General features: G+C 37.0%; 2 protein-coding genes across 2 annotated transcripts in view; both read right to left on the bottom strand.

Moving 5' to 3' along the window:
• The window catches only part of atg7 (ATG7 autophagy related 7 homolog (S. cerevisiae)), a 63399-nt gene extending 46121 nt beyond the window's left edge, over positions 1-17278 (bottom strand). Inside the window, exons 1-13 of the mRNA XM_088636832.1 lie at positions 17128-17278; positions 12946-13148; positions 11850-12052; positions 10611-10665; positions 9332-9449; positions 8381-8458; positions 7101-7217; positions 6536-6682; positions 6089-6177; positions 5645-5766; positions 3876-3966; positions 3426-3570; positions 2966-3124 (exon numbers count right to left, since the gene is read on the bottom strand). Coding sequence (XP_088492958.1) covers positions 2966-3124; positions 3426-3570; positions 3876-3966; positions 5645-5766; positions 6089-6177; positions 6536-6682; positions 7101-7217; positions 8381-8458; positions 9332-9449; positions 10611-10665; positions 11850-12027 — 1299 coding nt within the window. The 5' untranslated portion in view covers positions 12028-12052; positions 12946-13148; positions 17128-17278. The remainder of the gene's footprint in view (positions 1-2965; positions 3125-3425; positions 3571-3875; positions 3967-5644; positions 5767-6088; positions 6178-6535; positions 6683-7100; positions 7218-8380; positions 8459-9331; positions 9450-10610; positions 10666-11849; positions 12053-12945; positions 13149-17127) is intronic.
• A 4303-nt stretch (positions 17279-21581) lies between these two features.
• hrh1 (histamine receptor H1) lies at positions 21582-24241 on the bottom strand. The gene has a single exon (XM_088636834.1). It carries the CDS (start codon positions 24239-24241, stop codon positions 22523-22525), a length of 1719 nt encoding a protein of 572 aa, XP_088492960.1. The 3' UTR covers positions 21582-22522.
• Positions 24242-24505: the final 264 nt, after the last annotated feature.

Raw genomic sequence — 24505 nt, 5'->3', positions numbered from 1 at the left:
TATCTCGCCTTTCACCTTTCCTGGCTAAAGTTCGAAATAACAGGCTCATTAGCGAAAGGACGGCGGCGGCTCGGAGGAGAATTCTCCAACGACCCCCTTTCTCCACACCCTGCCAGGGCTGGAAATGTTGGAAAATAAATCCGATATTTGTTTAATCTTTGCGCGAATGAAGTGCACCAGAAACGGCCTTTATTTTGGTAGGGGCCACAACAGGAGAGCGCGGTGAAGTAGGAGATACTCACTGCCTACGACCTGTTATCTGATCTGTCACAAAGGCTTGAAGTTAGCAGAGAGAAAGGCAGAAACGGCTGGCAGGAACCTCCCGCTATGCCCCCTGCCTGTGTTGATAGCACCGACTAATTGCCCTGACCCTCAGCACAGTTACGGAAGACAGACAGAGGGGCCACTCATTAATTGGAAAGCTGGTGAAATGCAGATAAAAATATGAATTAATAATGTTGATAACATCACCAGGTGAGGGAGTTAATTTGATTCTTACCAGCAGTCATTACAGATTCTGGGGAAAAGGAAGAAAATGCTATGTTAACCTACACATGCAATTCCTCTGTGCACAGCTGATCCAATGGCAACGTTCATACGGGGATGACATTTATGGATTCGGGTCAAGTAAGACACTTGTCTTTCAAGGAAAGGCTTGGCACTTCTCTAGCATTGTAATGTGTCCTTGATTGTAAACATCATGATGACACATAGCAGATTTTAGCAGAAAAAATATGACATGGCAAAAGTGCCAAAAGATGTATGTTCAAACATAAAACAAGGAGGAGAAATAACCTTGCATATATTTTCACCAAAATTCATGCAAGGCTTTAAACCAGAATGCCACTAGAAGCATATGTTGAGAAATAGGTCAATAAATGATAAGATCAGATAAGATCACTTTATTGGCCATATACAATTTCTTGCATTAAGAATTTGTCTTTTCGCATACCCCAGCTTGCCCCACACAGATGGGGAGTGAGAAGCTTGGGGTCAGACATTTATATGGCGCCTCTGGAGCAGTTGGGGTTAAGGGCCTTGCTCAGGGGCCCAACAGAGTAGGATTCCTCTGGTGGCTGTGGGATTTGAACCGGCAACCTTCTAGCCACAGGCGCAGATCCTTAGCCACAGTGCCACCACACTTTCACTTGCATTTTCAACCCGAGGGATCCCAAAACACCTTACATAAAAAAGAACCACTTCACCACTGAAGAACAGCACCTACATGGGCAACATGAGGCAGCCATTCTGTGCCAGCAGCCCCCTTGCACTGCAGATCAGGCAGAGAAGTAAGAAATAAGCTCATTGATCAAATGAATAGGGGAAATTTAGGAGGGTGAGATTGTGCTGGCCTGGTGTGAAGCATAGTCAAGATACCGAGGTCAACACCCTGACATTTAATTTTGAATCCGTTTTTATTTGTAATACTGCTGCAAGATGAATTTTCTTTGACTATCGGTTAAATAGATTAGTCCCATCATTCATAGATGAACAGAGCCAAACCTGACAGATGTCTTGCTCATGTATTAGTATGTCCTCTGCCAATGAGCCTTTTCCATTTGATTAGATGCAGCAACAATCATCACCTCGGTATTGCCCATCTTATCAACTCCCCAATTGTGTCCTATTATTTTAAGATAACACAGAAAGCCGAAGCACAAAGCCGCTAATTTTGCTGGATTCTTTTAAGGCACGAGCAGCCAGCCGTGAATAACGATAAGGCATTTTACAATAAATGTGCTTGCATCTTAAATTAATAAAACACTCTAGTGATAGTCCTTTAAGCACAGTATCTTAATAAAGTGCTTTATTTACCGATGTTTTTTTAATATTTGCTATACATCTTAAGATCAAGAACACAATGTACAAGGCAGGAAAAAAAACAAAACAAATGTTGAACAATTCAGTGCAAAATATGTTAAGCTTTAAGGCTGATTTTCTCTTAAAAATGTTTTACCTATAAGAGATATATCAACGTAGGTCTTTAGGTTTCTTTTGCCTGGACTATGGTTCACTGGTGGCCCTTGTCCAATCCCAAAGAACCAAAGTCTTGCAGGTTTTCCAGCTAATTAACTCCTTAATTGTTTATAGACATGGAGTATACACAGCCAAATGATGATGTAATTACTGAAATTAAGAAACTGGGAGAAGAAATGAGATGAAAACCAGAAGCCCCAAGGCACTCTTAATGACTAGAAATTCCTCACAGCATTCCTATACTACACAACAACCAATTCCAGATCTCAGTTTTTATCCCTATTCTTCACAGTTCTTTCACAACTGAGGTTGTACAGTGAAATAGAAAACCTCTTGAGCTGCAGCACACTTTGGCTACCAACTGTGCAATATTTAATTGTTTTGATTCAATATCTTTATTTAAATCTTTTTGAAAGTATTAAAACACTAAATTGAAAGTAGTCTGTCATAACAGTCATGCACTTTCAGAGTGCCAATACAAATTCTGTAAAAAAGGACATTCGCAAGAAATTAAACTTATTGCCAAGTTTTAAATGAAAAAAGAGGAGAAAGAGAGCAGGACTGGAGTTAAAGTAAATCAGAAACAGTTTTGCTAAATAAATACATATGAAAACCTATTAGTTAAAAAAAACATAAATGACTATTAAACACTTACAGTTTTGTATTTGTCATTTAAAAAGCCACAGACATCTGAATCTTGGAAAATTTGTGTTACTGCTCATAAGGTGAACCTTATCCTTATGTTTTGGCATTCCCCATAAAGAAATGAAAAAATTCATATACTGTATGTGAACCATATGAACCAAATGTATGGTTCAGTAAAAGTATTGGGAAACAACATACTGTAGAAGCATACAATAAGACTAAACTCCCTAATCTATGCATCCAAAGTGCTTTGGCAAACCACTGAAAGTGCGTTTTTGTGCGTTTTTCAAATAATGCAAAGAAAGATCAAGGGCTGACATCTGAGGGTTCAAATAGGCCTCACCACTCCAGGGAAAATTTTCTCAAGCCTTTCTACTGCTGCCAGAGCCTTGGGCTTCCCCCCATTAAGGCAGTCTTCAAACTCGTACAGAGGCTGCCGCACTGGATTGGAGTACGAGATCTTCGCATTGTCCAGAAACGTGATATGTCTCACTCCCCAGCCCTAAAGGAGGGGAACAGAACAATCTGAATCTGAAAATGCCCTGGTCAGGAGACAAAGCTGTTCACCTAACTTAGTTTAATTAACAAACCTATACTCTCAAGATGCATTAACACATGACTAAATTCAACAAATTGTTATACACTGAAGAAGCCTGACATTTTGTCAAACTGGTTGGTAGTTTATCTGGCCTTTATATGCAAAAAAGCTTTAAATAATAATGAGCTTAAGTTTTTCTCATTCAATTTTAAGCAGCATTTGCCATTAGCATTTATCTATTACCAATTAGATCCCAGCCCCTTACCATTAAAGTTCTTGCAACATTACAGCCCAAGGTCCCAGCTCCGAGCAGCAGACATTTGGTCGAAATGATTTTCTCCAAGTCCAGCGATGGGACCAGCCTCCAGCGCATCAGCTTCAGGTTCAGATCGACCGAGGACTCGGCCAGCCTTTCTCAACGAGAGGGGAGATGGGTTTTTTTTTCAGCAACGGCTTGAAATGGAAAACTCTGAACATGGTAACAGGTGGCAGGTGCAATATCGTGTCATGAAAATGTCAGGAACGCTTAGGCGATTCCACACAATACCCTTGAAAGAGCAACAATTTTTAAAAGATGAACTAAGCATTTTAAAATAATTCTACTATGCTTTACGTGTTTTAAAAAAGGTAGTGGGAGACAAAAGGATGGGCTATATAAGCTTTTATTTTAGTGTATAATAGCTGGTGCCATAAACGATAGTTAAACATACAGTACCTTTTAGGGTCCATGCATTCACTAAGATTCACCATTCTTGGGCCCATGGCTCCCTTCTGATTCTTCTCCCAACCCACACTTTTTGGGCATCCTTTAAAAAATACAGATCACCAATGTTCTAGCACTTTCTCAAAGTTATATACAATTATCGATTGAGCATAAATCAGGTTTTATGACATTATGTCTGTTCTGATCCATCACAAAATACCTGGAAAAAAATTCACATAAGCAGTTTTAAACAGTAATATCAACCTGTTTATATCAAACAGTTAATATCAAACAGTAGTTTTGTTTTTGATGCATCTATCATACTGGTCTGTAGTTTGAGCAACATCCAACTGAAGCACACAGGAATAATATTTGAGAAATAGTCTTTGTAGCCTGGGTAAGTAAATGGGTTGGTTTGGATAACTGGTTGACCACATCCCACTTCATATAATGAAAGTGTCTGGTTCAAAGACCTGGCACAACTCAAGAATACAGGAGGTGCACATTTAGCACAGCTCTTATTTATGGTTAATTTCCCTGAACCCTGCCTTATCACTGTGTTACATTATTATGCTTAAATAAAACTCAAATTACAATACTCTAATAGTCAATATTTTCAAACTAAGTAATGGCACAAAAGCTCTGGAACGAATGAACAAGACATTGTAGTCCCGTAATTTTGTGCAGAGTAAAGTACGGAACTTGTCTCAGAAAGCCTAACCTCTCAAAAACTGAGAACATCTGTATTCCAGCACAGCTGGAATATTAACTTGTCTGAACTAGCACTCAGCACATATTCTGGTATAAGCAGCAATAAATTCCCACAGTGAATACAAGAAACACAAAACCACATTGTTGCATTCCCATAATTAATTCGAGAAACATAAAACCTCATTTCTGTCTTCCCAGAATTCCTTCTGGGCACTTAAAATATAATTATTTTATGTATGACCACTTTTGAAGAAACTCAGAAAACTGTACTAGGAAGGAACACAAATTAGAAAAAGTTCAAACATTACATCATAACACACTCATTGGATAAGTTTAACTTTTATGCTCATACCAACATATTACAGTATATTTTTATGCCAGTTGGTGACGGAATTTCATTTTTGTTTACTGGCAAATCTGTGGTAAACCATCAGCATGACCTTAGTTCAGTGAGTGATATACAGTACCACCTATTTTCTACACATCTAGAAAAGAACAGAAAAGAATTGTGATACAGAATGAACCAGAAATTATTGTCAATTTCTATCGGCACTGTACAAATCACTAGGCTGGGAAAGCACAGACTGAACACAAATGAAACTATATGGAATAAAATAATGGATTACATGAATACATCAAAAATTTAAAGCAAAAAATACTGTATTCTGAACTGTTGTTCTATGGCCCAGTTAACAGCACAGCAGAAAATTAATACAAAACTTATTTTTTCTTTTTCCTTATGAGAAAATTAAATGTAATCAAAGCTACTGATAATAATGGTTATGTCTGTTTCTTTCATCCTTTCCCCCATAAATAAATTATTGAGGTTAATTAAAGCACTTCAGCCTTTAATTAAAAATAGAAAGATGGGATTGATGGCCCCTAATTACACAAAAAAGCTCAACAAACAAGCAACTTCACAGATCACAGAAACTTGCATGAACAGTAACTATTAGTAGCAGAAGTGCTTTCATCCTTTTCTCACAATTGTGAAAGACAAGATTTTCTGTTTTATTCCCGAACTGTATAGCTTGACAAAAGGGAGCTGATTAGGATGAAAAGCAGATTACCCGCGCTCGCTGAAACCCTTGGGAGTTCCACTTCGAAGATGATGCTGTGTTTAATCGACCTTGTGCCCAGCAGGGTTCTGTCTCTGAAGCATAGTACCTCCACTGAATCCAAAAGACCACCCCTGACGTCAGGAACAGAAAAAAGAAGCTGAATATAAAATAGCTGGACTTATTCAAACAAGTATTGTATGCCCGCAATCATGTAGAGTGCTGTTATTTAATAGGTTCTCCTGCCGATACTGAAATTTAAACGATTTTTGCCATGTTGCGATGTACATTGAAATATGTAAAATACAAACAAAATTGACCAAAATAAAAATTACCATCAGGGCAAGTTTGTTCATATTTAAGGTCATCTGTATGTTTTGAATGCGAGCTACATTACAGCTCTACATTCTACTGTACATCAAGCTCAGAAACAATAAGTCTCTTGCAACTTTGTACCATTTGCAGGCGATAAGGAAAAGAAGATTCCTCAGTGGCCATCCAGGATGCTGAGGCAGAGTGCAAGGATCATAGACACCAACTGTAACCTTAAGACAACAGAAAGAATATGCCAATTAAAGCGAAAGAAAACATAAGAATTAACTGTCATTGTATTAGACTGGAACATCTGTACATATGTCTGCTCCAGAAGATGAACACAATTCAGCAAAACAAGATGTGAAGTTCCTGCGGTTTAAAAAAAATTACTACAGAAGATGTTAAACACTGCCTTACACCTTTTCTTGCCTGTATTATAGAAGTAACATATGAACTGTAACACAATACTTGTGATGATACTAAGATCACACTTTATCCTATCTTACATCCTTGGAGATCTGCATATTATACTGGTTATTACACGACTGAGTAATATTGCACACCCATGCATTGTTCTAGTCTCCATACCTTCTTTTGCTCCTTGAAGAAGTCATCCCATTTTCCGAGCACAGATACTGAAACACAGTCCTCTGTATACTTCACAAGAAAATACGGAAGAGCCGTAGCCCCGTTCTCATGGCAAAGACTATCATAAGCCTCCTGCAATGCTTGAGTCTGTGACAGTATCATAGAAGAAATTCGGATTATTTTTAATCAATATATAAGGCGACATAATAAAGACATTGAAATGTGATGGCATAATAACTCATGTGCTGTAGTTCAAAAACAGTACTTGTGTCTCCCAAATGAAACTCTTCATTTAAAGTCAGTGCATAAGACTTTACATTAAGGTCAGCTGCATAAAGAAGGTTCCCAAAACCCCTTTTCAGGTGGAACACTTCTTCATTGCCATTCCAAGAGATGTGGTTTATAGACAATAGAATATACTCATGTTCTAGAGAGTGTGTTGTATATGTGATACTACTCTTTCAAATGGCCCAGTTTTATACATTTGCAAGACTTGCAAGTTTCGGACACTTGTAAGAAAAATACTTTTTGTATATGTTACTTATTCAATGCCAATCCAACAAACCTGCTTAACAGAGAACTTTTCTTCAAGAGTAACAGGCTGCTGAATTATTTGAATACCTTCTGAGAAGCACAAGACAGGGAAGCAGAACCAGTAATAGAAATGATACTTCTTTAGATCCTGGAAAAATAAATTATTGGATATGAGTAAAATGACACGTGAGAGGAAAATTATATTGTCAAAACATTCAGGAATATACTGTAAAAGGCTTTATAGGGAAAAACTGCATTTTATTTGCACCGCATATACAGTAAAACATCTGTGGAATATTTAATCCATCCTTTTTCTAATCACTTTATCCAATACAGGGTAGTGAAGGACCTGGAGCCGATCCCAGAAAGCAATGGAGGAAAATTAATAATAATAATAATTGCTTACATTTTTATAGCCTTTTTCTGGACACTCCACTCAAAGCGCTTTACAGGCAATAGGGACTCCCCTCCACCACCACCAATGTGCAGCATCCACCTGGATGATGCGACGGCAGCCATAGTGCGCCAGAACGCTCACCACACATCAGTGATCAGTGGGGAGGAGAGCAGAGTAATTAAGCCAATTTATAGAGGAGGATTGTTAGGAGGCCATGATTGATAAAGGCCGATGGGAAATTTGGCCAGGACGCCGGGGTACACCCCTACTCTTTTCGAGAAACACCCTGGGATCTTAAATGACCACAGAGAGTCAGGACCTCGGTTTTACGTCTCATCCGAAGGACGGCGCCTGTTTACAGTATAGTGTCCCCGTCACTACACTGGGGCATTAGGACCCACATGAGCCGCAGGGTTAGCGTCCCCTGCTGGCCCCACTAACGCCTCTTCCAGCATCAACCTTAGTTTTTCCCAGGAGGTCTCCCATCCAGGTACTGACCAGGCTCACACCTGATGGAGCTCCCTGAGGAAATGTACACAAGGTACACAAGGAGAGCATACAAACTCCACACAGAAAGAACCCCAAGAATTGAACCAAGGGCTCCAACAAAATGAAGCAGCAACACCAACCATTGTGCCTCCATAATGCCCGAACAGCATTGCTGAAATTTATTACAAAGCAATATTTGAGAAAATAAGTATTATGCAACACTAAGCTTCACTGCAGTTAATTGTTTAAACTTAAACTTGGTTAGTTCTTCTTGGAAAGCACAAAGACTTAATAATCATACCAAATGGTAATCTCAAGAACCTTATAGGTTTCTGTGGTCATACAAAACAATTAATTCTACATCAATAAGAAGATGAAACCAAAATGTTAGAGAATTTCTTATCATCGCTGTTATAAATACGTACCGCAAAAGTCAATAAAAGAAATTTGCTTAGAATTGAGGGATTTTCTAAAACCTCTCCAGACTGTATTGCATCCCATATCTGTAAACAAAATAAAGTTATGACAAAAAAAACCCAGAAACAACAAATATAACAAGTATAACTTATATGGTAAAGATGAAAAATGTTGTCTAATTTTACACTGTTTATATTACCTGTTTTTCTGTGAATGATACTACAGATAAGCCCATTCCCCTACAACATTATTTAATATAACATTCTAAATAAAATTACTTCACACAAAAAACGTACAATGCTATGTTTTATTAGTAAAACCGGCAAAAAGTACAAATATGGAAATATGGCATTTGCTCCATGCTGAATATCTTTAGTTAGTGACCACGTTAAGTAGAAATATGTAATACAATCATTATTCTACACACACAATTATTGTCCATCACATAATTGAAATTCTGCAAATAAAATGTGTGTGCGCTCAATAGATGGCACGTTTCCATATTAAAATCAGTTTATACTTTCCGTCATTTTAAGAACGTTACAAATGTCAAGATTAATCAAGATTGTTCATGAAAACTATTCAATCAGGTTTTAAGGACTGAAAACCCTTAATTGACTTTAATGCAGTCTTTTAATGGACCAAGTTAAAAATGGGACAAAGACAAATGAAACATACTCTGACTACTCTTATTCACCCATTTTCGCTCGGGAAAGACCATGGCTTTTCCTTGTTTGATTTAAAAATACTCAAAGGTCACAGTTTATGACCATTTGGAGTTTGCGTAAGACATGCCCATCAATAAAACATCTCAAGCCTTACAAAAACACTTTTCCAATCGAAGAAATACAACATCAAAATACAGAATCAAAACACTACAGTTCACTACGAAGTCTCTGTAATAACATAAAGCCCCCTTTTTTTTGTGGCCAGTCTGGCTTTACAGATATTTAACTTACCTGCTTGGCTTCTTTTTCCAGTAGCGTTTTCTTATCACAAGACTTAAAGGATTCCAGAGTGTTTGTGTTGTAGAGAGTACCAACTGCAGGGCAACAGCGGGTTGGAGTGGGGCCATCTCTAAATACATAAAGTAGCAGTTTTACTGAAGTAAATTAACTTCACTACTGGTGACAAATCTTTATAGGTGTTTAATTGGTCACACTGTCATCACATTCACTAACTGTCCTCAAATTTCAAGGCTTGGTTGTCAACTATATTTAAGTTAGATGGCACTCATGTACTGTAGCTACACGCTAGTTCAGCATGGCTTATTTGGTGTGTGCATGCCAGTGCTGCAACATTTTTGCAACATTTTATTCTGAAGCATAGAACAATTCAGGACGCAAACTTTGAAAAGGAATGGAATGACAGATTCACTTTTTTTTTTTTACCAGAATGTGGAATCAATTCTCACACTATATTTTGCTTCACGGGTAAAAGGTTCACTGTCCTGCTGTATGTAAGAGTAAAATCAATCAGTAAACGCATGGCTTGCAGTTTGTCAACAAAGAATTTCCCTTTCTTTTCATTTTCCCGATGATTTCAGCCGCCCTTCCTGCAATACAATTATTGGCATGCATGCATACAAGAATACACCCATAGCCAATTACATGAAATGTGCCTCCGCCGAACATCACTGGCCTTTCTGGGCAGAGATTTCATAAATGAAAAGAAAGGTCAAGGTGTTGCCAGAATGCGCCCGTTTTGCCCTGACACGAAAGCTTTATGTAATTCAAAATTACATCATAATTTCTGTTTCTTTTCATCAACAAAATAACAGGTCTCTCATTTATCAGCTGAAACCACGCCATTTTTAAAGATCACATCATGGAATCGAATCCAAATTAACTGCATGAGCTTTAAAAAGAAAATATGAATACGTTCTACAGGGAAAAGCAAAGTAAAAGTATCAGGTTAATCATGGCAATGGCAGCCACCCTGCACTGCAGACAGTTATATAATGCAATATGGTCAATGTTGAAGGAGCAAAAAAAAATAAGAGCTTCAGAAAAACGAATCTATTTCAATAAAACTTGGGTTTGTTATTCAGAACACAGTGTTCCTGAGCTTCTATTCTCTCTCCTATTTTTTGTAATTTAAGTACTCTCGACTAGACAGCAAAAAATGACCCTCAACAGTCTGAAACATCTTGCTTTTGCCACATTCATGTTATTAGTAATGAAGCAGAGTTCAACCTTTATCTGAAGTACAAACCACGTTCTAAATTTAGATACTCACACATCAAAGGCACTGAATTCCAAGGTTAATCGAGTAGGGAGCCCAACAGGATCACCTTGAAGGTGAACATGAACAAGACAAGAGATTACATAAACCACAGAGCTTTGCACAATGGAGCTGTGTTAACTTGCATCCAATACCCTCTTTTTATTGACCTGTGAACGAGACAAGTTTATATCATAACAATAAGTAGATAATTCATATTTATTGAATAGCAGAGACGTGGTGCCTCTAATGAAGATATAACCAAAGTTCAAAGCTCAAAGCAGAAGGGTTCAAAGGTGGGCAGTATATCTATGTCTTTGAATGACTGTAAATAAATGTTTATTTTAATAGGGAAATTCTGAGCTGAAGCTACATGAGTATGGACTTCTGAACACTTGGCTCCCCAATTCTGTAATGTGTACAGTAAATTTATAATAATAATTGCTTACACTTATATAGCGCTTTTCTGGATGCTTTACTCAAAGTGCTTTACAGGTAATGGGGACTCCCCTCCACCACCAATGTGCAGCCCCACCTGGATGATGTGACAGCAGCCATAGTGCACCAGTACACTGCCCACACATCAGCTCTCAGTAGGGAGAAGAACAGAATGATGAAGCCAATTCATAGATATCAGGCCATGATTGGTAAAGGTAGAGGAAATTTGGCCAGGATGCTGGGGTAACACCCCCACTCTTTTCAAGAAACACCCTGGGATTTTTTATTGGGATTTTTAATGCCCAGGGAGTCAGGACCTCGGTTTTACATCTCATCCGAAAGACAGACCGTTTTACAGTATAGTGTCCCCATCACTATACTGGGGTATTAGGGCCCACACAGACTGCTGGGTGAGCGCCCCCTGCTGGCCTCACTAAAACCTCTTCCAGCAACAACCTTAGTTTTTCCCCTCCAGGTACTGGCCAGGATCACACCTGCTGAGCTTCACTGGGCTGCCAGTCGTGAGTTGCAGGGTGCTGGCAATGTAAAGTAAATTGGATTCAGTTTGGTGGCAAAAAAGTCAATCCCCCTTGCAGGTTTATCTCATAAATGCCAAACTCTACGTCCAAGCACTTGAAATGGTGACCTGCTGGCATCAGGAAGCTGCAGCGCATCTTTTACGTTTCGAGGGCTTTTCAATCATTTGAACTGAACTCACAGGGAACACATCTGACCTTCTAAACTAAAATCCTTGCAGGATTTGAACAGTTTGCAATGCGCTTCCTCATACATTACCCCTTTCCTGACTCCACTCACCATTATAATAGTACCCTTTGATGCTTTTTGGACTTTCATCCAGCCGGTAGTCATTGAGTTTCTTCTGCGTGAGCTCGTGCCAGAAGCCAGCTTCCAGGGCGCTGCTGAAGGGAGCAAACTGCAGCTTGGGTGGCTCAACCTGAGCTGTTCCGCCTCTCTCTGTGGGCAGGGCAGCCATTCCGCTCTACAAATTCGGTTTGCTTCTGGAACAGAATGTACAACACAAAACGCACAGCTCATCTGTTTGTACGCTGTACCCTTAACACAAAATACCATCCCAAAACATTTTAAAACAGATCAAGCGCAAACCATGTTCCAGTTGCAACCAAGATTTATTTTTTTTTAGTTTAGCTGCAAGTCCTACCTCCATCTGATCTATATTTATGCTTGGTGAGAACAAACTCATTTTCCTTTTGGTCTCCAACCCACAAAGAACGTTTTTTGCAAAGACCTTTTCTTAGGAAGAAAATCCTCCAAATCACACACTAACTACAGGGGCTAGGAGAGATTACAACCAGTAATAAATTGCAATGGACTGATGACATTTCCACAGTCTTACTTAAAAAAATGAGGAATGTTCGTCATAGACCCTTAACTAGGATATTTCAGTTCCCACTTAAGATGGGCTCTGTACCAACAGATTGAAGGAATGGCAATTTTAACATCAGTTCATAAAAGAGGGGCAACACTGAACCATTAAACTATAAACCAGTCTGGAAATATCACAGCTAAAGCAGAAGAATACTTCAGAAATATTGTCTGTCTCTTAAAATCCCATTATGGATTTAGAAAAGGAATGTCTTGCTTAACATATTACAATTCTTTAAACAGCAAGGATAGTTAATACCAATAGGTGCTCTAACATCACCTGTTCAAATTTCCAAAAAGCTTAACCCTCAGATTAAAAGCCATAGGAATTTTAAAGCAATATATGCATGTGAATGGAGAACTGCTTCACTGAACATGTAACAGCAAGTCAATTTAAGAATAATATCTACCTGGGCCAAAGTAAACAGTTATGTAATGCATAGATCCATTTAGGCCAATTGCTCTTCCGGATCCCTATCAATGATTTGGAAACTAAAACGAAACTTACTTAAGATGGAGAATAGGAAGCTCTTCTTTATACATAGAGTTTTGAGTGTCTGAACAGGCCTCCCAGTCTGCTGCTGATGTTGATATCCAAACTTGGCTCCTTCAAAATGCAGCTGAATAAAATTTTGTCTTAGATACTAAAATACCAAATGAACAAGATGAGACGAATTGCCTCCTCAAGCTTTCTGCAGGCTTTCTTATGTTCTTAAAAGGAGGAGAAAGAAAAAAAAATGTCCTTAGTTACATTACCTCCACCTCTGCTGAGTTTGGAAATAAGCATTAATGGAAACAAGGGACACTCAGTCTTCAATAGCACATTTTGAATATAAATCAAAGGGGAATGACTCATCAGTCTTCATTGCATTTTTATTGTAAATTACCTTTTTTAACTCAAAGGAGTATTCTTTTTTAGTAACATAAACAGCATTAATGAATTACTTCAATCAGGATGAATTCAAATTCATGGGTTGATTAAGACAGCTTATTCCATCACCTTGTTAGAGTCGTGCACAATATCAATTGATTCAGTAACTTGAACCGGATGCAAATAAGAAAATGCAAACCTATTACAGTCCACATCGAATACGCTTGGTGTTTACTGCATATGTTTGAAGTTTACATAGAACGTAATAATTTATTTTGCAAAAAAAAAGTGCAAGAAATGATAAAAGTATCAATTTGTAGATTAAGATTAAAGAATTCATTTCACGTTGAAAAGTTTCTTCTTTACTGTCAAAAGGAGTAAAAAGCTGATATTTGAAAAAATATATTAAACATAAACAAAGGCAGACATTTTAGTGCTTCTAATATTAGGATATGCAACTGTTGATTTTTAATTTACTCATGCAAAAACTGATATAAATCAAACAATTCAATTCTTAGTTTTCCATTGTGTCCAGATTTAAAAAAAGTTATATTTTTTGAAGCCATACATCTCCAAACTTTTTTTTTTTACACAGACATCAACAGCCCTATTTTCTCTTTTGAACATGAAGAACAGGGCTCAGTAAAGTAAAGTAGCACTGGAACACCAACCTCCCCCCAAAAGACACATACTGTAGCTCGTACAATAATTCTTCTTCTTTATTTAAACTCAGAGGTTCAAAGTGTGAAACAGATTTTAATCCCCTAATAAGCTCTGCTGTGGATGAACGTACTTTCATTCAACAGGCTTCCATAAGACAGACAACACAATTTGTGTAATTAAATACTGGCGCCACCAAGTCTCTTAAGCATTTACATGACCCCATCTGGCATTCTTATACACATTTTAAATTAAACAAAATGCTGAATTCTGGATATTTTAACAAAATACCCCAACCACAAAATTAAAGATCTTGTAGCTCAACAATCCCTTCTTGTAGCACAAACAATTTGACATTTTGAAGTCAAACAAGCATTCACAATACTTGATAATCCTGAATCTGTCCATGTTAAAACTCTGTAGTAAATTATTCAGTCTTTACTTTTCTCTATTATGAACATAAATAGAAATTAGGAACAGTTTAATGCCATTTTAATGATATACAGGATGACAAATTATGATTAAGCACCCAAGTAAAAAATGCATTTACGGTTCATCATGACTGAGAAACTGATAAATTGCACTAGACAGCAAGACTTGCTTTTCCTTCCTACTTCATCTTCTATCTGACATTTAACATGATGCATTAAAGAAGAGCTTTTCAGCATATTTGATACGGATTAAAAGAACCCAAGGCTCAATGCAATCACTGAGCAATACACATCTGGAACTTTAAATACTTCACAAATTATACTGACCTTGTCCTTAAAATATGCATGTAATGCTAATGGTTAAGCCAGTGATCACTGTCCAAATACCACTTCTGCCTGGTAAAATCAGACAAAAATAGACCCTTTCTGTTAAATTAGCAAAGTGAGCCTATATGCATGCCAATGGCTTGTACTTCAGAGGTGCTTTACATGATTTCCAGTTGAAAATATTCCAGATCTTGAAAGTTTGATTGTATCTATTCAGTGAAATTCTCTGCCTAATACCAATCACTAATAAAAGAATAAATCAAGACTCCAAAATACTTTAAGGACCATTGTTCTACCAGCAGCTAAACCATCTGCAGAGGAAGAGAAAATATTTAAAACCCATAACATATCATCTTCGGACTCCTCGCTGAATATCTAGGTGCTATGTTTGTATGAGTCTTTTATTTATTTTAGCAAAATAGTTACTAATACCAATGGTACAAGCAAAAATAATATTTATATCTTAATACAATGTAGTTTAAACTCCATTAAAAAAATGATACATATCATTTTATTAGATATTAAGATGTTAACATTATTGGTAGGTAAAAAGTGAATACACAAGCAAGACTTGAAGTATCACAGATAAGAGGCTCTGACCAATACAAAATATAAACTGACCATCAAAATAAACTTGTCTCTTTCTATTCACATATGTTTACAGCAAAATGAGGTATGGATTTTGATTAAATGTTTTTGGTGTCATCCTGATTAATTGTTCATTTATTACTAATCGTGATACTCTTGAGTGACTGTTACATAAGCAATGAATCACCTCATGAGTGAAAGAGCTGACTGGGCACAGGTACAATTCCCAACCTTGAAAGACGTTACAGTCAAACACAGCCTGTCAATGACAGCCTGTCAATGACAGGCCATGATCTAGGAGACCACAAACCAGGACACTAAAACCGATGGCGATGTCTCTAAATGTGATTGGTAAGGACGGTCGTGTCTAGGTGATACAGAATTCCACTTGTAGTGATTAATAACAGCCTGACTGCACATGTCTACATTGGTCAAGTCCTGGGACCTCACTTGCTGCTCGACCTGGTTACAGCAGGACAACTTGCACCCTCATGCTGCTCATATAATAATGGCATTCGTGTGATACTTAAGACATGGATGCCCTTCTTGCCAGAGTTAAGCCGCCATGAACATTTTCTGGATGAACTAGGACAGTATACACCATCTACTGTATGATGACAGATGTTAATCAGCACAAATGTTTTACCTATGTCATTCAATAAAATGTGATAGCTGATAGCTTTTTTGCAGGTTGTACATATTTCTTTTGATGTTCAGTGCAATTTAAACAGTCACAAGATTATGTTCCTCCAGTAAGTACATCTAAAAAATTATATAATTTAAGTATACACATTTATAACATAGCCTACAGATACAGACACAAATACTGAAACCTTTCTTTTCTAACAATTTTATTCCACTACTGAGTTGCTTATTGATTGTATTATCAATACAGGCTTTCCAAGGTTCATCAAATACTAATAATGTTCATACCTGAAGAAGAGGCAACTATATCAATAGATTTGCAAATGTTAGTATTGGATCCACTTAAACACTCCATTAAACTTGGTTAATTCACATGGACTTTTTATTGTTACACACCCAGGTAAAACAGTGTGCTCAAAAACTCAAAAAAATCCACAGCACTGGAAATGAACAGCCCACAAGTGACCATCATCTAGTAACTTGTTGGCTATTTTACATTAATCAATCTTAATTACAGATTAATTTTAGTAGTCACGTTAATTTCAGTTTTAACTTGAAGCTACAGTATACGTTCCACTCGGAGCCGCAGGATTCTGAAACAGTAACATATTGTTGCTCTATAACACAATGAAGAGCTTGAATTTCCACGTTACCTTTCCTGTTTTACTTTCTGATAAAGACGCATGCTGGCATTGTTTTCTTGGTAATTATTTTTCATCAGAATCCATCCTTAACATACTACACACTTACCAAATGAGGCGGGGAAGAATAAGGTTAAGTGAGGTAACGACCTAGGTTTTAATGAAAAATGAATATCCAACAGCTTTGAGCTACGTAGCTGTAACGTGACACTTATATAGTTCACCTTATCATTTAGATTCATATCATAAACAGAAGATTTAACCGAAAGAAAACGTAGAATATTTAGCAGAATTTACAGAAAGCAGTCCAACACTATGTGCTTTTCATTATGAAAAGGAGTAACTTCTACTTGGACTCGAAAATAAATCATCACATATTTTATTAATCATGTTTATTAGATAGCCAAGTGTTCTGAAGAGAAGGCATATCATTCCGACTACAGGGAAGCTGGATGAAAAAACTTTACTAAGTATAATTTTGTTATGTACCCAGACCAAAGAACAAATGCTCCAACCTGCATACTTACCAAAGCTACTTCCGCCTTCGACACTTGTGACCGGACGCTCTTAGAGTGACGTCAGACGTACGCAAAGAATGCACGTAATGTATTAGTTACGCCAGTGTTGTGGGAGTGATACGAATTTCCAACAAATTACAGCGTCCAAATGTATAATCCTTTCTGATTTATTATAGTACAGGCGTCTGCAGAACTAGGAATGTGAAATTATTAACAAACTTCACATATTTACTACAAAAAGCTTTTCCAAGACCTAAATAATAACAATCCAGTAGATATCGTCTACATTTAATTGCATTACAAAATGAAAGCCAAAATGTTAGCAATAACTTACGTAAATCTTTAAATCCAAAAAATCAAGAAACTAAATTGAATCTAGCTAACAAGGTAGACAGGGTAAATACACGAAGCCTGGCCATTATAGCTATCTGTTTGTCTCGCCACTTACATAGATTAGTGTCGCATGCAAAATAATATTTTCATCCACAGAAGTCGACCGTGGAAACCACTTACTGCACTAAGGCATTGCATTTAAATACATTTTACGGTGCGTTAACTATTGTATAAAAAACAAAGAACCAAAACAGAAACAAAAAAGCGCAGACAGCCAAGCACGAAAAAACAGAGAAAAACTGATATGCACCATTCCTTTTCATTCTGATAAGAAGGAACTCTCCCTGTTGTAGCTAAAATAGTAATGTTACCTCCCCACGAAGCAACGCAGCGACCTATAAGGTGAGTTGCCTCACATGGAACTAGAATCGTTTTTCTTGGTTTAATACAAAATGGATCCCAACATGATATCGATAAATAAAGCGTGGTGCCGCATGAAAGATTTAAACCTGTTTCATACTGCAGCAATCGACGAGCAAACGATATTTTGTGATTGGTTTTCCCCCAAAAAATATCCTAAACAGATTTCAAAATTCCCATGATCAGTGCATGGAGTGATGTGGTTTTTCTAGTCTGGCTATACTGAGAACGAGTTGAACTGGAGACTCAAACTGCATTTTTGGTGCCTGTTCATCAGACGCAGCAGTCCTGAGCGTCCATGCTAGGAACTACAGTAATTGCTCAGCAGCGCCATCGAAAACGAATCGGCCTTGATCTATTCTTTTCTCTGTGACAAGTCTAAGCCTGTTAAAAACCAATTTATTGGTATTACGTTAATCAATTTAACATATGCCCTAGTGGAAATTGTAGTAGAAAAGGTTCATCTGGTATCTACCAGTGACCAAGATCTTCTAGTTCAGAAAACGTTCAAAAGCCCATTGAGATCTGTTTATTACTGCATCAATCTTAAACAGTTTATACTGTATTCTACTGGCAATAATTCAATAATAATTAGTGGGTACAGTGTTGTTGTTGTACTATGGATATGAGAGTTACCTATTGTTAAGCAACATGTCTAATGTCTTTCAAATATTCATGAAACCATGTTAGGCAATTTGTCAGTTACCTGAGTAATTTCTCAGATTTAGTCATTAAACATATTAAACTTAATTATTTATGTACAAGCAGTTCAAATATAAGCTGGCTGTGATGGGCACCACAACGAAACTATGAGAATGAAAATATTATCTCCTGATGGAATCCCCCCCTCACATCTGCCACCACTGAATACAGTAGTTTAGTTGTGACATTGTCTTGTTTTTTGCTTGTTGAAAAAAGAAATATATATATAGCATTTTAAGTTAAATCTACAGAATCACACAAAACCACACAATTTGTCTTTTTAAATACATGCAGAACAAACATATTTTAGTATACTGCATGATCACATTTATCATAGATTTAATAACTTACTGTACAATGTATTTAAACATGACTATTCCCATATGAATAGAGTTAACTAACCTGTTGATAGAGTTAATGTTGGGCACAAAAAACACGTCTGAAGAAAGGAACTGTCCATCTCCTCATTATCCTGGATGAGAATAATGGCATGATCTTGAGTATTAAAAGCTGCTAAAACTTAGATAGAAGCTCTGTACATAAAGTACTGTGTTGTAGGTCCATAAGCATTTCAATACATCTGTTTGCATACTGCTTTTCACTGTGGACCATGAGCTCGGTTAAGTGCAGTAGGGCCACAGGACTGATTCACAAGGTGACACCTTGTTAGCAAACTGAATTCACACTGCACATTTTTTTTGTTTAAAAATAATCAGTATTTAATTAAGTAAAAAATAATTTATAGTTTTCATGCACCATGTCTGAAAATAAATGTTTAATTAGGAACAGATGAGAAATAGGTTTGAAGCCTCTGAAACAAGCCTGCATTTTTGCTTTAGAAAGCATGTTTACAATTGTTACAAAATATACATTTGTTATAACTAGAATTTAAAGAAGACAATTGTACCTACCATATACTGTATCATAGTTCTTCATATTGTACCTTGTCAAATCTTGTACACCATGGTATCACCAATTGTATTCATGATATACCATACTACTGAGCATACATCTTACTGGTACTACATGGTATTGATATAAGTGCCACTGTACAATCCACAGCCATGCTTGAAAACATACTTTTATGAGACCACAAAATATTTCCCCCTCTGAATGTATAACCTCTGGACTCTTGAGAAACCCAGCTCTTAAGAGATACAAGATGTGTAGTGGATGATGACAACAAAAAAAGAAAGCTACTGTATAAGAGTCTGCTACTTATTTTGTCCGTTTTCATTTTTTGTCAATGTTTAATTTAAGCTTTTGTTTATCCAAGGTGTTTGGAATGTTATTTAGCTGTGACTTGGTGCTCAATATTGTGTCGTGTCCTTAAGTTTTTCTCAGAATTGCACACTTTCATATTGCAGTCAGTCTTCAGGAGCAATGGTCAGTGGACCCGAAGGTTTGTAGAATAAGCTACAAATTCTAAAAAAACACAAACATCTTCCATTGAGAAAGGAGCATTTGGTACTGAGTCAATTTGGTACTGGTTCCATAGGCGTTCTTGAACTGAATGAGCCTATTGTCTCTACAAAGAGAGATTAAGACTTTGCTCTTTTACTGTATGTCCAGACAGTTCTTAAGTTTGACATAGTTCAGTGAGTTTTGTTGATTTGACTCTATTGGGCATTACAAATGACTGCTGAATCATCTTAAACATGGGCAGTGTGACTGAAGCTTACAGTATTGTTTACTGTTTTTATGTCTTTGAACTTTGGAGGTTTTGATGTATTTGGACATTACAAATACTTAAAACTGATTTGCTTGGTAGTTAGTCCTGTTGAGAAAAAAACACACTAATCTTGATACTATATCTAAATATGTTATTAAAACAATCTTGCAGATCCCAAATACTGTAGATTTTGTAAGTTGTAGGGAAAGATAAGCCCTTTCTTTATCAATATTTCGGTTACATCTCTGTATAAGGTGTTTTGCCATTTCCTTTTCACTGTAACAGTAAAGCCAAAATCATGTATTTTCTTGTAATAGTGCCCTACATTCCTTGATAGAAATATAGTATTTCTCTAAGATAACCTTTCATATGCGTTGAAAAACAAATACAAAATTGATGTTGTAATAGTTTATTACAGTACTAGTAACCATTACTGATATTGTAACATGATATATGACTGTGGTATCCATCATTTTCTTATTACTTCATCCAATTTAGGTTTGCAATGGAGCTGGTACCTGCAAATAACGGATTCAAGATGGGGTATACCTCAGATCGGTCGCCAGTCCATTGTAGTAAATGTGCAGTATTTACAAATTTGTTTGACTTTTCCTGCTTTTGGCCTGCGAATTATTAAGTTCTGTTCTGAAGGATTAATTTTGTCAATTATTTAAAACAAATTTAAATCTGTCACTTCTTTAACAAAACATGAAACAACAAGGCATGAATTAAAATAACACGTTACTGAAACATTTTACATTTCTGAATAAAGTGCGCCGTCAATGGATGTGGAAAATGTATCAAAATACTATGACAAAGAAAAACAATGTTGTTTAGTTAAATAATAGATTACTTTGTAAATACAGCCAGCACAGTGTAATACACAATTTACTCGACACATAAATAAAGGCATTAATTTGATCCAGCAAACTTTAACAAATATTTTTATAAAATGAACAATAAATAGCATGAGTCATAAATTTAAGATGTTATTTTTAGATACAAACACTAGTAGATTCTACATAAGATCTTTGAATAAAACACAAAGGTTGCATGTTGTTTCAAATTCACAGTTCCATTTTCAACCAAACATGAAGTTAATATGAAACACATAAACCACTTTTTAAAGCATTTGTCTGTTCTGTAATGAATATAAGATAGTTATTGGAAAATACAAAAGATTTGCTTCATATACAGTATATCCAATGTCCAGTGTTGCCTACAAGGAGAAGGAAAAAAAAATATTTACATACTGTGAATACTGAAACAAACAAATGAATCACTAGTCCTTCTTTATATAGTTCTTTGGTTTGAGAGAAATTAGGATTCCAGTAAATTTCCAATCAAATACCCTTTAATTGGTACAGTATGTTTTAATTTTTAAATGGCAGGGCAGCTTGTTCATTCATATTTCTAAAAATAAAATATTTCTTAAAGATAATGAATACAAGGATTTATTGATTAGTGATTAAATGACTATCACCTTTAACATCGAATTACAAAATAAATTATTTCAAAATGACGCACATAACACTAGGAGCGATACTATACAATTCTTTCTGTGTGGAAATGTAAAAGGCCACTATGTTTCATGCTGTCAACATCAATAGCAGAAACTGTGGTACCTGTTTTCGACATAAAAGGTCTGTGATCTAAGATTTGCTTTCAAAACATGGATGAATACTTTTCACATAAACACTAACTTGAATAGCAAGAAGGCCTCTTTCAGACTGGAATAGAAGCTCATTGAAATGCTAATAAGTAAAAATGTTTTCCAGAGGTTATTTTAGGGTGATGACTAAGTTGATAGTACTAATCTAAGGCAATGAAATTCTTTATGCTCTTTTAATCTTTTGTGAACACATGGGGAAGATGTCATTGTACTGCACAACAAGAACAAGACCCACCACCGTAGGTCTCACACACATTGTTGAAGGAACTTTCTTTTGGAGAAAGACTTTAATTAGCATGATTATTTTTACACAGAAACATCTGAATTGCGTAAAATAGGTTCCTCATTTCAGAATAGTAAAATTGAAAAAAATATGTATTGCTATTAGTCCTGAAATAGTTTCCTTTTACATTTAGAATGCTGAAACAGTCCTGATTCCTTTGTCATTTAAGACGTTTTGGAAATGATCTGAGAATTACAGAGGGTAATTTCAAGAGAAATTGAAAGGACTTGTAGGGAGGTTTGGGTTGATTTGATATGAACTATCGTAATATCAAACATGATAATGCACATCCAGTGGTACGTGGAAAAAATCCTTTAAACTATTAGGAATTAATATGGAGTATATTTTTAAAGATTTTTTTGAAATTTTCATTGCAGAGGGGATAAATGAAAGGATTTAATGTGGAGTTGATATATCCTAGCCAGATGGTGAACATATGCAGATCATGATGAACACACGTTTTACAAAAGGCCATTACCATAAATGTTACAAAGTAAGGGATCCAACACACCATAAAACCTGCGATGATAAAGCCCAACTGTTTTGCAGCTTTTCGTTCCTTACTGATGCGAAGGCTCTGAACATACTGTTTGGACTGGGAGCAGAACTTTTGCCAAGACTGCTTCAGGTTATTCACGCTGGCAGTATCTACCTTGGGGCTACTGCTGTGAGACCACGATGGAGGCTCAGGATGTGAGAACTCATCTTTACACAGGACTGTGGCAAACCTCTGAACATCAGAAATGTCTGTTATCTCGCAGACGCCAGCGACAGAGTTGGGCACAATTAAATTGCAGTCACTGACTGACACAAACATTGCATTGACATCTTCATTCTCTGATTGCAGAATGCCCAGAGGCAAGCAGGCCACCTTCAAAGGTGTCTCAGGACCCATGGCCAGATGCTGTTCGTTTGTGTCCCCCTGTGTACCAAGAGAAGCAAGCGGGTGCTTTTCTTTATCTGTCAGGAACATGTCTTCTTGCGGCTGCTTTTGATGTTTGGGGATAGTGAATAAAGCAGCCTGGTAGCAGCAGTTAGTTGTGTTTTTCTCAACCCAGGTCTCTATACCCTCATTTATGTCTTTTGGGTAGTATTGCTGTCCGAGGCTGTACTGATCAATCAAACCCTCAAAGTGGGAAGATTCCTGAGGAGCACTCTCTTCCTGTCTGACTACATCAGTCTTACGCCTCTTCCCAGATATTTTACAATTGTTAGCGAAACAATTCCTGTTGTAAGAAGAGGGCTTCGACTCCTTGATGATCTCCCTTTGCCGATAATGCTTTCTCACTGCCATATATATCTGTGCGTAAAACCACAGCATCAGCACGGAGGGAACGTAGAAGTTCAAAACTGCAGTAAGGACTTTGAACCAGGTAACAAATCGAAAATCCGTGTCGCATTTGTTTTCCGTTTCGGGCCGTGGATCGACGTCGGAAAAGGTCCGCCATCCCAATATGGGTATGACCCATGTCATTGACAAAAGCCAGGCCCCTGATATCATTACACTGGCCCTGGCCCGGGTCCGATATTTGAGATATCTAAGTGGCTGCCTCACAGAGCGATACCGATCCACACACAAAATAAAGAGGCTGAAGATGGAAGCTGTACTGGCTACATAATCCATGACTAACCAAAACTGGCAAACCATGTTGCCTAGTCTCCACTCTTTCTCCAGCAAATACACAATGCTGAGGGGCATCACAGTAGCACCCACAATAAGATCTGCTACAGACAAGCTAACAATATAGAGGTTCCCAACTGTGTGCAGCGTTCTCTCCTTCTTGACAGCGTAAAGGACTAAGATGTTCATTATCACAGTCAACAACGACACAGTTCCGAGAACCAGTCCAAGCAAGGCATCATTTATGTGGTTGTGGAAAGTGACACTTGAGTTGTTCAGTCTTCTTTCTTCAGCATCTGACTGTTTTTTCCAAGTGCCATTGAAGGAATTGTCTATGAGGGAAAGAACAGATGTAGTCTCCATTACTGAAGTCCTGGGTCTGTCCACATGGTGTAAAAAATGCAGAAGACCATAGACCATATTATGTTTTTGTCCTGGATCTGTCTCTGCTAACACCTACAAAATGAAAACAGAAAAAAATGACAGCATTTGAAAAACTGGAAATACTGTTTGATATCAACATATAGAATTAATGTTTTAATATCAGTATGAAATGCATGGCTCTAATGCTATTTGTATAGGCCTTGCATATTTTCTAATAAAATGCCTTGTTTTCTACTGACAAAGCATCAAATGTCTTTAAAAATCTAAAATCTAAAATCCATTAAGATAAGTATATCATTT

The sequence above is a fragment of the Lepisosteus platostomus genome, chromosome 6, assembly GCF_059453375.1.
Source record: "Lepisosteus platostomus isolate fLepPlt1 chromosome 6, fLepPlt1.hap1, whole genome shotgun sequence".
Classification (NCBI taxonomy): Eukaryota; Metazoa; Chordata; class Actinopteri; order Semionotiformes; family Lepisosteidae; genus Lepisosteus; species Lepisosteus platostomus.
The sequence above is the reverse complement of the archived record's forward strand: the minus strand, read 5'-3'. Positions and strand labels throughout refer to the sequence as shown.

Bases quoted from the DNA above. Each gene is read 5' to 3' on its own strand.
- hrh1 (XM_088636834.1), bottom strand. From the start codon at position 24,241: ATGGTCTATGGTCTTCTGCATTTTTTACACCATGTGGACAGACCCAGG.